Here is a 13,102-nt window from a genome sequence, read left to right on the forward strand (position 1 = left end):
ACATCTTGGAAAAACATTAACCTTTCTACTATACTTCATAAGCAAATTTTATTTGCTTTCTATAGAAATGATGGCTTATAAAATCATGGCTTTGTCCAAGCTGAAGCACAGGCATGGACAAAGTGAAGTAAGTGAGGGTTGGCTAGGACTCCTCTGTGTGCTCTCCTGTCTGATAAAACAGGAGAGAGCACAGGAGTCCCGTCAGACAGGAGAGAGCACAGAGGAGTCCCATAAAAGTGTACCTTCAGCTGTTGTATAACTACAACTCCCAGCTTGCACAATCAGCTAAAGTGCATGCTGGGAGTTGTAGTGGTGCATCTGCTGGTTGCATAACTACAACTCCCAGCATGCCCGTTGGCTGTTGCTGACTGCTGAGAGTTGTAGTTTTGCAACAGCTGAAGGCACACTGGTTGTGAAACACTGAGTTAAGTAGCAAACCAGTGTGTCTCCAGCTGTTGCATAACAACAATCCCCAGCCAAAGTAGTATGCCTCCAGCTGTTTCATAACTACAACTCCCAGCATGTACGGTCTATCAGTGCATGCTGGGAGTTGTAGTTTAGCAACAGCTGAAGGCACACTGGTTGCAAAACACTGAGTTTGTTACCAAACTCTGTGTTTCACAACCAGTGTGCCTCCAGCTGTTGCTAAACTACAACTCCCAGCATGCACTGATAGACCGTACATGCTGGGAGTTGTAGTTTTGCAACAGCTGGATGTTTCTTCCCCCCCCCCCCCCCCCCCCAATGTGAATGTACAGGGTACACTCACATGGGTGGAGGTTTACAGTAAGTATCCGGCTGCAAGTTTGAGCTGCGGCAAATTTTCTGCCCCAGATCAAACTGCCAGCGAGAAACTACTGTGAACCCCCGCCCGTGCGACTGTACCCTAAAAACACTACACTAACACAAAATAAAACGTAAAAAACACTACATATATACATACCCCTACACAGCCCCCCTTCCCAATAAAAATGAAAAACGTCTGGTACGCCACTGTTTCCAAAACGGAACCTCAAGCTGTTGCAAAACAACTACTCCCAGCATTGCCAGACAGCCACTGACTGTCTAGGCATGCTGGGAGTTTTACAACAGCTGGATGCTCCCTGTTTGGGAATCACTGGCGTAGAATACCCCTATGTCCACCCCTATGCAAATCCCTAACTTAGGCCTCAAATGCGCATGGCGCTCTCTCACTTTGGAGCCCTGCCGTATTTATTTTTTTACACATGCAAAAGTCGTGAAACACCTGTGGGGTATAAAGGTTCACATTACCCCTTGTTACGTTCCCCGAGGGGTCTAGTTTCCAAAATGGTATGCCATGTGTTTTTTCTTTTGCTGTTCTGGCACCATAGGGGCTTCCTAAATGCGGCATGCCCCCAGAGCAAAATTTGCTTTCAAAAAGCCAAATGTGACTCCTTCTCGTCTGAGACCTGTAGTGCGCCAGCAGAGCACTTTTCACCCCCATATGGGGTGTTTTCTGAATCGGGAGAAATTGGGCTTCAAATTTTAGGGGGTATTTTCTGCCATTACCCTTTTTAAAAATGTAAAATTTTTGGGAAACCAAGCATTTTAGGTAAAAAATATATATATATTTTTTTACAAATGTAAAAGTCGTGAATCACCTGTGGGGTATTAAGGTTCACTTTACCCCTTGTTATGTTCCTCGAGGGGTCTAGTTTCCAAAATGGTATGCCATGTGGGTTTATTTTTGCTGTTCTGGCACCATAGGGGCTTTCTAAAGGTGACATGCCCCCCAAAAACCATTTGTCGCTCCTTTCCTTCTGAGCCCTCTACTGCGCCCGCCAAACACTTTACATAGACATATGAGGTATTTACTTACTTGAGAGAAATTGGGCTACAAATAGAAGTAAAAAATTTCTCCTTTTTACCCCTTGCAAAAATTAAAAAATTGGGTCTACAAGAACATGCGAGTGTAAAAAATGAAGATTTTGAATTTTCTCCTTCACTTTGCTGCTATTCCTGTGAAACACCTAAAGGGTTAATATACTTACTGAATGTCATTTTGAATGCTTTGGGGGGTGTAGTTTTTATAATGGGGTAATTTATGGGGTATTTCTAAGATGAAGACTCTTCAAATCCACTTCAAAACTGAACTGGTCACTGAAAAATAGGGAGTTTGAAAATTTTGCAAAAAAGGTCAAAATTGCTGCTGAACTTTGAAGCCCTCTGGTGTCTTCCAAAAGTAAAACACATACATTTTATGATGCCAACATAAAGAAGACATATTGTATATGTGAACCAAAAAAAAATTTTTTATTTGGAATATCCATTTTCCTTACAAGCAGAGAGCTTCGAAGTTAGAAAAATGCAAAACTTTCATTTTTTTTAACAAATTTGGGGATTTTTCACCAAGAAAAGATGCAAGTTACCATAAAAATTTACCACTATGTTAAAGTAGAATATGTCACGAAAAAACAATCTCTGAATCAGAATGATAAGTAAAAGCATTCCAGATTTATTAATGTTTAAAGTGACAGTGGTCAGAATTGCAAAAAACGCTCTGATCCTTAAGGTGTAAAATGGCCTGGTCCTTAAGGGGTTAAACAACCATATTACAAAAGGTCCTCACTTTTCATCAGTAACAACAAGGAGTGGTTAAAGGCAATCAGTCAGCAGCAATTCACATTTCAAACTGCTGGCACTGCTAGATAGATGTTGTAGACATGTAGAAACATGGGGGGGACATTTATCATTGTCGGTAAATGGTGTTTTTTTTTTTTTTTTACACTGGTTCTGCTGGTTTATATTTTGTGCTGTTGAGTAAAATTTATCATACGTGCGCACGGTGGAGGATAATATTGTGCAAACCCCACATGGAACATCAAAGTAGTTGAGCTTCTGAAACATTTCTACAGGTCCCTATTGGTGGTGTAGGGCTGCGTTAAACTATGCTGCTGTGTGCAAAATCAGTGCACTTTTTTTTTTTGAAAAAGCACATGATAACTCTGGTTCCAATGCAAAAAAGTATCCACCAACCACAACATAGAAAATAATTTGAAATGCCTTAAAAAAGGATACATATATAGAAAGGGAACCAAAAAGGAAGAGGTGCTCTCTAAGTGTAACAGTTTCCCAAATGAATGGGAGACGGTGCAAAAATGGCTGATTTGTGCTTTGCACACTCACCTTTCAGTGTTGTGCTGCAGGTCTCGATCTGACGAAGCAAGGGGATCTTGCGAAACGCAACGTCTGTGCATGTTTTTACACTCAATAAACCTGTTGGTTTTACCTCCGCTGCCCTCTGTGCATTTGTGACAGGCAGCCACCTTGCAGCGCCGAACTACGATCCACACAAGTGAGGGGGGTACACTTCTCCACACAGTTGTTATTTAAAAAAAAATCAAATAAAAAATAGACGCAAAAATAAGATAAAAACAGTGCGAAAAAAAGAGCTCAACATATTAAAACTGAGAACCAGTATACAATAATAAATGTTCCCCATGTTACCTATCATATCTGTCTGTTTCTATAATGTAGAAAAACACTTTTATTCTCAAGTGCCAAGGGTCAAAGAGGCATTCACAAGCCCCTGAAGTGCCAAGGGCTGGAACATCTCCTTTCTTCCCCTCCCTTTTCTGTCACTGCTTGGTTGTCAGTCAGGGCTCAGCTTCCAGCTGTCAATCAAGTAAGGACCAGGAAGAAGGGGAGAGAGGAGGCGTTCCAGTCCTTAGCAATTCAGGGGCTTGGAATACCTCTCTGACACTTAAAGGGGTACTCCAGTGCTTACACATCTTATCCCCTTGCATCTTAGCCCCTTGCATTGAGGGGCGGAGCGTGACGTCACACGGGGCAGAGGCGTGACGTCACACGCCGCTGGCCCTGCGGTCGAGCGTAATCAGACCCGGAGCGAACACGCTCCGGGGACTGATTACAAACGGGGTGCCGCGTGCATGATCACGGGCATCCCCAACTGCGGGACTCCCGCGATCAGGCATCTTATCCCCTATCCTTTGGATAGGGGATAAGATGTGTAAGCACCGGAGTACCCCTTTAGCACTAAAAAGAGAAATCCTTTTTCTACTCTACGGAAGCACAGACAGATAAAAAGGTCAGAAGTTTAAGCAGTATGGAACATGAATTACAGCTAAGAGATTCACTTAAAGGGGTACTCCGCCTCTAGACATCTTATTCCTTATTCAAAGGATAAGATGTCTGATCAAAGAGGTCCCAGCAATATCTGTGCAGCAACTGGCGTTCATTTAGAACTCTGAGTGCTGGCGGCGTGACTTCACGGCCACACCCCTCGTGACACCACACCAGTGCCCCTCAATGCAAGTCTATGGCATGGCATTGTGGCATGATGTCACGAGGGGCATGGCCATGACATGACCCCCGCCGCCTGCTCCAAAATGTTCTGAATGCTGGGGCAGCGGGTAGACCCCTTTAATGAAGGCAGAGTGTTCAGCTACTAAAAGGGCCACTCCTGCCAAAAGTTATTTCTTAGGCTTATAGAATCTTTTGTGTGGCCATATAAATTATCATCCGCACACTGCCCTATGTAAATAGGTAAAAAATATTATTTTATAGGGCCGCACAATTCATCGAGCCTCAACAAATGAATGCTGATCGAAGAAAACAGCGCTCACTATCAGCAGTCAGTTGGCCCATCTAAAAAGGGCTCTAACCCTATGAGACTCACTGAGCCTATGAGACCGGAATTCCCACGGGCGTATGCATACGCCCCGCGTCCTGAAGAGGTTAAATAAAACAACAGAGCACAGAGCGAAGAACACAACCAAGATGAAGGCAGCTACATCTCTAAAACGTACAAGGCAATAATAGTAATAAATGTACAGAGAATGTAAGATCAAAATTAAAATTACAATTTTATTGCCATCCATAAATTTATCCATTAACCACAACATCAGTAATTCTTTAATATAATTTATTGACTAAGGAAAACGGGAAAACGACAGAAGAAAAACAGTTCAGTGTTTTCAGTGGCAGCATATTAACCATGCCTTAACGTTTCCAGGAATAAAGTGTTACAGTCATTTAACAATACTTTGTCAGAGACATGCCTAGTGTTTTGATCGGTTTGGGGTCTGGTTGTTCAGACCCCTACCAATCACTAGAATGAGCTGGGAGAAGTGCTTGGCTTGGTGCTTCTATTCCCGTTTCACTGTAGAAGTTCAATAGACTTACAAATACAAACAACACACTCAGCCGAGCACTTTTTCCAGCTCTAGTGATCAGCGTGGTCTGAACACCCAGAATGATCAAAACTTTCGACTCTGACATATGGTTTTCTTAAATGACAGTAACACGTTAAGAAACTACACCAACCTTTGACCCTGCAATGTACTGATTTACTTATAGGCACTGAGGTTATGTATGAGATTAATCACATGGGGTATGAGATGTTCTGTAGGTCAACTTCAACTCCTCCATAAATGGAACCAGTCATGCTGAAAGTGCAGTCTAATCTGCCTGCTGCATGAGATAGAGCAGGAGAAGCTGAGCAGAATGACACATGTTTGTGTGGTAAAAGATTTCTATGCTTAGGAGTCCAGTGGGCAGTCCTAATCACTGACTGACAGCCATCACTGTATGCATACTCAAGCAGGGAAGCCTATCAATCATTAAGTGAGACCACCCTCTGGACTCTCCAGCCTAGAAAGAGAAGGGGATCGGATAGCTTATTCATAGTGACGGGCTTCCTTGAAAACACTTTCAGTAAGAGATTTATCTCAGTTACCTACCTCTGCCCATGGAGGGCTACATGAGAAAAACAGACTAATGTTCTAACTTTTTTGAGCTCTCTTTTATTTATACCAGTTTCGTTCTGCTGTAGTGAAAGCAAGTGTTTACAGTGAAAGAGAGGTTCTGTTTATTAGTCAACACTCATTAATATTAGCAGCTCTGAGAACTTTCGGTTGTATATGGGGGTAATAGCAGATTATTATTTTTTTTTTAAAGGACATCTGTAGTGCAATATAACTTATCCCCTTTCCCTCGGATAGGGGATAAGTTATAGATCGCGGGGGGTATGAGCACTGGAGACCCCCGGGATCTCCTGGACGGGGCCGCAGCAGCATGCTGGAAAGGGGGCGTTTCATGTACCCCATAGAGATGGCTGTGGCTTTCTGCTGGGGACGAAACTGCATTTCCTACAGACTGCCACGGCCCCGTCCAGGAGATCCCGGGGGGCCCCAGTGCTCGGATCCCCCCCCCCCCCCCCGTTATCTATAACTTATCCCCTATACTTTGGATAGGGGATAAGTTATGTTGCGCTGGAGTACTCCTTTAACAGAAGTTATTTACAAATCCTTATAACTTCCTGGCAACAGTTTATCTGGAAGAACATTTAGCTATGACGTATAGGTTTCATATCAAGTCTTCAAGACAACCTCTTCAGGAAGATTTCCTCAATATTTTTAGTAGCGGTCCTTGAGGACTGGAGTGAGAAACACTATATAAGAACACTGGCTTTAAATTCCACTGTATACATTTATTAAATATGCAGACAATTCTTATTTTAATTACTGAATTTACCAACCAAACTGAGAACAAAATTATACTGTCAAGACTGTTCCAAGAGCTCGAAACGTTTATAGCCATATATGGTGCAAATTCTGTTGTAAAAATTAAGATATACACATAAAAATATAAGACAAAAAGGAATGTTAAAATAACTTAAGCAACAATCTTTCAGCATGAATATTCACATCATTTATCTAGCTACCATGAACATGTAATATACAGCTAGACAAGCAGCAAGAGCACATCGTATTTTAAGCAAGCACTACCATTCCTCTTACGTGTCCTATCAAATCATTGAGGTAATTCCATTCCAAAGTGTTTAATGGTGAAGTAGGGTTTCCAAGAGTGTGCAGGATCGGTGGCCAGCTTCTACACACTCCTGTTTAAGGGTAATGCATGACCGCTTACAGACACCAATCCACACTGTAATGTGGATGTATTTATGAGACAACAGCAGAAGTGCCATAGATGCAGTAGAATCCACAAGCAGTTTTGCAGCTCCATTCATCTTCTGACTCCATTGTGACCCAGAAGGTGAGCCATAAAACCAACAATAAACTGAAATCAAAGTTACATAGCTGAGTGTTTCAAGTAGGACAACCCCTTAAAACATTTTTTAAACAAATATTTTGCCCCCTGAAAATGTCTAAATGGGTCTCAAAACATGGACAAAAGTGGTGTTGCTTGTCGTCTAGACTGCATACTGTTAAAGGAGCACTCCGTGCAAAATCTTTTTTTTTTGTTCTAATAATCCCTTCTAATTTTAGCACAAAGTTGTTAATGTACTCCAGTTACAAATTTTACATGGTTCCTGAGATAGAGCCACTCTCCCCTGCTGGAAAGTACTGCAGTTTCCCAGGGCCGTGCCCCTGTTCTGCGGCCGCCCTCTGTCATTAGGTGACATGACGTCAATGAGCTACCTCAGTACATCATGGTCTTGCTCCCGAGATCATTTGTCGGCGAGCTGGCCCTTAACATGGCACTATAGCCCAGATGTAACTGAGCTAGAGCTGGGACTGCGCACACCCAGCTGCCCAATACAGGAAAACAGGCTAAAGAGGTGCTGCAGCCTTCAGAACAATTTTTTCCCCCCTGTGCTGTGATCTCGGGAGCAGAGCCCTGACTTGCTGAGGTCGGGCTTCAAAGAGGATGCCTACGCCGATCGTGTAGCTCATTTACGTCACGCCCCCTAAGGGCAGCCATAGAGCGAGGATGTGATGCTGGCAAACTGCAGTACTTCCTGCAGGGGTGAGTGGCTCTTATATCAAGTACTATGCAAAATTTTAACTAGAGTAAATTAAGTGGATTCATTTGAAAAAATAAATAAATTAGAAAAAAACAGCTTTTGTCCGGAGTACTCCTTTAATAAAAGGCGACCATTTCTATAGTCCCCTGGAATGAGGTGGTGTAATATAGCCCTACCAGCTTCATAGTAGGCCATCCTGGAGAAAAGCTTCACCTTTTTAAACCCAACAAATGGAAAACAATTTTACCCTTTGTTCTCAAGCATATATTATATACTCTTTAACAAGAGTGTATTCACCAGGAAAATCAATACACAAACTGCTCGTAGATTGTTCACTGTACAACTTCTCTTTCAAGAGAATCTTAATAGCGGATGTAAAAAGAGAATTCAACCCACACAACTCTACATTCCACAGATTTAAAAAAAAAACTAAAAAATCGGCAGCATGAGCGGGGAACCCTTTCTGCAAAATGAAAAATGTCTGCACTACAAACATTAGAGGAGTATTCAGGGTTTAGTAAAAATTGTATTTAAATAAGACTATTACCCCAATATATATAAATTAATAATATACTTTTGTCACAAATGGTATTGACTTCATTGTTGTTTGCTGTGTGATTCACCCGACAGGAAGTTGTAAAGTCTTTTCATTGTCAGTGTGGTGGTGTTTCAGGCTCCCCTGCTCCTCTCTCTCTCCCAAGACATAGCATCACACTCTACTGTCTCAGGAGGTAAGCTGCATCTTTTCTGAGTTCTAGCTCTGCCCCTTGAGTGATGAAACCACCTCTGACCAGCCCCTACATCCCTCATCTACCTGTTATTGTGCTGAGAAATGCCTCAAGCAGAGGAGCAGACAGGGAATGTTTGCAGCAGGTGCTGCAACCTCACCGATTGTGGGATAGTCTGCTGTGAACTGATATGTTCTACAACAGCTCTGGGTGGGGAACAGGCAAGAGTGCTTTGGGAAGTAGACAAGATGGGAGGACTGTACCAAAAAAAGGAGGGAAAGAAATGGATTCTGAAAACTATTACTAAGTAACTGCTCAACCAGGGAATACAGGATTTTGATTGTTTCAGAACTGTTGTGATTTAACATGTTTTCATTCAGGCTTTCGTATTCTAAAGGTTGTACAGTAAAGTAGTGCTTTATAGACTAATGGAGTACATAGAGATTATGGCAGGCCTCTTTCTACCCATAACAGCTCATATTATTATGGCCGAAATACAGCAAGGCTTTGATTAACAGAATTCTCCATCAACCAGTACAAAAGAGCAGAGGAAACTGAGGACGACACTTTTATTAATTCTATAAAATGGTCTTGTGGAACTTGTACTGTTCTTTCCCATAAAGAAGACTTGTACAATGATAATCCCTGCCTCACAACACCATGCGACAATCACACTTGTGCCCAATCACATTGTACAATTATTCTGGTACTTGATGTTCATCAAATCTGAATAAAACAATTGTAGCATACAGTCACATTTGAGAAGTTACCTGCAAGACCATTCAAGTTTCATATAGGCTCCATACACATTACCATCGTAAACCTTTTGCCTGGGGTTGTGCTATTTTTTGAAGGCAAGAACAATTCAGACTTCAGCACGGTTCTAGATATCATGAATACTAGAACCCTGACAGATACCACTACAAATTAATGGGATCAGGCAGGATTTGTGAACAGATCTAGCAAAGCTGTCATGTGGTGAAAAGTTATGACACTAGTGTGAACAGAGCCTTACCAGTCATGCCCAAAAAAAACTGGCTATGGAAATGAACTTCTGTTGACATCAGACAGTTTGGAGGGTAACACTTTTTCCACGACTCATTTCCAGGTACAACAAAATTACATGGACTAAAAATAACCCCGCTTTATAAAATAAATAGTATTAAGAACACAAGAGGAGGAAGCTAGCACACAAGCAGTGCGGACTTGCTTAGATGCACATGCAGGAAACGGTGCAAACAACTAGTTGGGAATATCAGCACTGTTATTGCGATTTCCATATTTATGGTGGATGATGAGCAGCACGATTCCCAAGAAAAAGCAGATGGAGCCCACAGTGATATATGCTATTCCTAAGAAGGGATTCTTTCCTCCCATCCAGGAAATTGTGCTGAGGATCATTCTCTTCCTTCCATCAAAGCTGAGAACAGGATAATCTGAGAACTGTATAGGAAAACAGCCAACACGTAACATTGGGTATTCTAAAGCATATAAACATGCAGAAAATCATCTTTTTGGGGGGGATTTACATACCTTTTATTCTACCGGTCATTTTTATTATATTGATACCATATTTATATAGTTTTACATTTTAAATTTCAATTTTTTTTTAACCCCTTAAGGACGCAGGGATTTTCAGTTTTTGCACTTTCGTTTTTTTCCTCCTTACATTTTAAAAATCATAACCCTTTCAATTTTCCACCCAAAAATCCATATTATGGCTTATTTTTTGCGTCACCAATTCTACTTTGCAGTGACATTAATAATTTTACTCAAAAATTCATGGCAAAGCAGAAAAAAAAAATCATTGTGTGACAAAATCGAAGAAAAGCGCCATTTTGTAACTTTTGGGGGCTTCCGTTTCTACGCAGTGCATATTTCGGTATAAATGACACCTTATCTTTATTCTGTAGGTCCATACGGTTAAAATGATACCCTACTTATATAGGTTTGATTTTGTCGTAGTTCTGGAAAAAATAACTACATGCAGGAAAATGTATACGTTTAAAATTGTCATCTTCTGGCCCCTATAACTTTTTTATTTTTCACGTACAGGGCGGTATGAGGACTAATTTTTTGCGCCGTTATCTGAAGTTTTTATCAGTACCATTTTTGTTTTGAGCAGACTTTTTGATCACTTTTTATTCATTTCTTAATGGTATAAAAAGTGACCAAAAATACGCTTTTTTGGACTTTGGAATTTTTTTACGTTTACGCCATTGACCGTGTGGTTTAATTAACGATACATTTTTATAATTTGGAAATTTCCGCACACGGCGATACCACATATGTTTATTTTTATTTACATTTATTTTATTTCAGTGTTATTGGGGCTTGACTGCTCCTACCTGGATCTCAGGCACGGAGCAGTCATTCGTCGATCGGACACCGAGGAGGCAGGTAAGGGCCCTCCTGGTGTCCTGTAAACTGTTCGGGATGCCGCGATTTCACCACGGCTGTCCCGAACAGCCTGACTGAGCAGCCGGGATACTTTCACTTCAGACGCGGCGGTCAGCTTTGATCGCCGCGTCTGAAGGGTTAATACAGGGCAATCTCCTGACGCAGATTTCTTCACAATTTCAACTCTGCATCGGACAGAACCTGCACCATAGTTTACAGTTCACGGCTTCATTGCTTATTTCCACTGAAAGCAACAGAAAGCAGATTCCAATACAGATTGTGTGAACACATTTATATCCATCTGGGGCAAAGGGACAACCAAGCAGAACCTGTCTGCAATTTACCCTCATTTTAGAAAAGGATACTGTATTCTACATGAAGAGAGTAGTTGCCAGGTGGCAATGCAGCCGCTGCATCCTTCTTCTCTATCAGCCCATAAAGCTTTCTGAAAGTAGGCAGTGCTGCCGTGCGCATCCAAACAATGAAATCTTCATTGATGAAGCCATTGTTGTCCACGTCCCCCGGATCGAGCTCATAGACTGGTTTCTGCCAGTTGATAGGCTTTGTTGTATCTGTGTGACAAAGAGATGAAAGTCAGAGATCATCAGGTGTACAACAACTCACGGCAATGTAACTCCTGCTTATCTCGTTCTCAGATACTTAAAGGGGAACTCCACTGGCCAGCGTTCGGAACTAAATGTTCTGAACGCTGCTTTCGCTCTGCGGGGGTCGGCCACGCCCCTCGTGACATCATCGTCACCTCAATGCAAGTCAATGGGAGGGGGCGTGACAGCCGTCACGCCCCCTCCCATAGACTTGCATTGATGGGAGTGACCATGATGCCGCAAGGGGCGTCGCCGACATTTAGTTCCGAACGCTGGCCAGTAGAGTACCCCTTTAACCTATTATGGTAACATTGTGGCAGCAGTGGCATAAAAACATGTCTATACAACGGACACAACTCTACATGTCTGTTAACATATGCCTCCGCTTACAAAAAAAACCTCATGCAGCAGCAGATTAAAAAGCTTAATCCTTCCAGTACTTATCAGCTACTGTTATGATCCAAAGGAAGTTCTTTTCTTTTTGAATATCCTTTCTGCCTGACCACAGTGCTCTCTGCTGACACCTTTGTCCATTTTATGAACTGTCCAGAGCAGGAGAGGTTTGCTATGGGGATTTGCTCCTACTCTGGACAGTTCCTAAAATGGACAGAGGTGTCAGCAGAGAGCACCAGTGGAGTCGCTAGGGGGGGGGCCAGAGGGGGCCATGGCCCCCCCTAGATCAGGTTGTGCCCCCCCCTTTGGCCCCCCCAATTTAAAATAAATAGGGATGTCCCGATACATTGATGGCTCCGCCCCCAGCACAGGAGAGGACGGGCCAAGAGCTGACAGGTCACACAGCAGAGAGGCCCCTTCATGTGAGGTGAGTGATGTCCCGTGTCCTCCCTCTCTCCCCCTGATCAGCAGTATATCCTGGGGCTGAGTAATGTGTATGATAGCAGTCCAGAGGGGTCACTTTCCCTCCTTCAGTGTTCACAGGTCTCCAACAGGCCACATTATCACAACAATTTTTGGGAAAAATCGCGGCAAAAATTGCGCGCTTTTACAGCGATTTTTTGTAAATCGCGGTAAAACAGCGCAATTTTTGCCGTGATTTTTCCCATAAATTGTTCTGGTAATGTGACCTGTGGACACTGGAGGAGGGAAAGTGACCCCTCTGGAAGGACAACATGTGAACACACTGCTAGTTTATCATTAACCCCTTAAGGGTACATTCACATGTACAGGATCTGCTGCATATTTTTGCTGCATATTTTGTGCAGCTGATTTTGCAACCCATTAGCTTCAATAGGTAGCAAAATCAGCTGCAGAAAATATACAGCAGATCCTGTACATGTGAACGTACCCTAAGGGCTCATTCAGGGGTGGATCCACAGTGTATTTTAGGGTGCGTTCACACGGGCGTATTTGTCAGCGGATCCGCAGCTGCGGATCCGCTGACAAAGGCCCCTAAAGTGCTACCCTCTTTGTGCCTGCTAATAGCGGCAATCCGTCGCTACCAGCAGACACACTGTGATGTGAGAGTTACCCTGCAGTGTACTCACACACATCGCGGCCGCTCTCTGTGTAGCTCAGGGAGCCGGGGGAGCGGCCGCGATGTGCGGGATGTGCGGATACACTGCGACTCGCACATCACAGTGTGTCTGCTGGTAGCGGCGGAT

General features: G+C 42.8%; 1 protein-coding gene across 1 annotated transcript in view; it reads right to left on the reverse strand.

Annotated features, from left to right (window-relative positions):
* Positions 1 to 4,828: 4,828 nt before the first annotated feature.
* Positions 4,829 to 13,102, reverse strand: part of TMEM30A (transmembrane protein 30A) — a 33,721-nt gene continuing 25,447 nt past the window's right edge. The window contains exons 6-7 of the mRNA XM_056565897.1: positions 11,244 to 11,450; positions 4,829 to 9,914 (exon numbers count right to left, since the gene is read on the reverse strand). Coding sequence (XP_056421872.1) covers positions 9,721 to 9,914; positions 11,244 to 11,450 — 401 coding nt within the window. The 3' untranslated portion in view covers positions 4,829 to 9,720. The remainder of the gene's footprint in view (positions 9,915 to 11,243; positions 11,451 to 13,102) is intronic.

This window comes from Hyla sarda, chromosome 3 (genome assembly GCF_029499605.1).
Source record: "Hyla sarda isolate aHylSar1 chromosome 3, aHylSar1.hap1, whole genome shotgun sequence".
NCBI lineage: Eukaryota > Metazoa > Chordata > Amphibia > Anura > Hylidae > Hyla > Hyla sarda.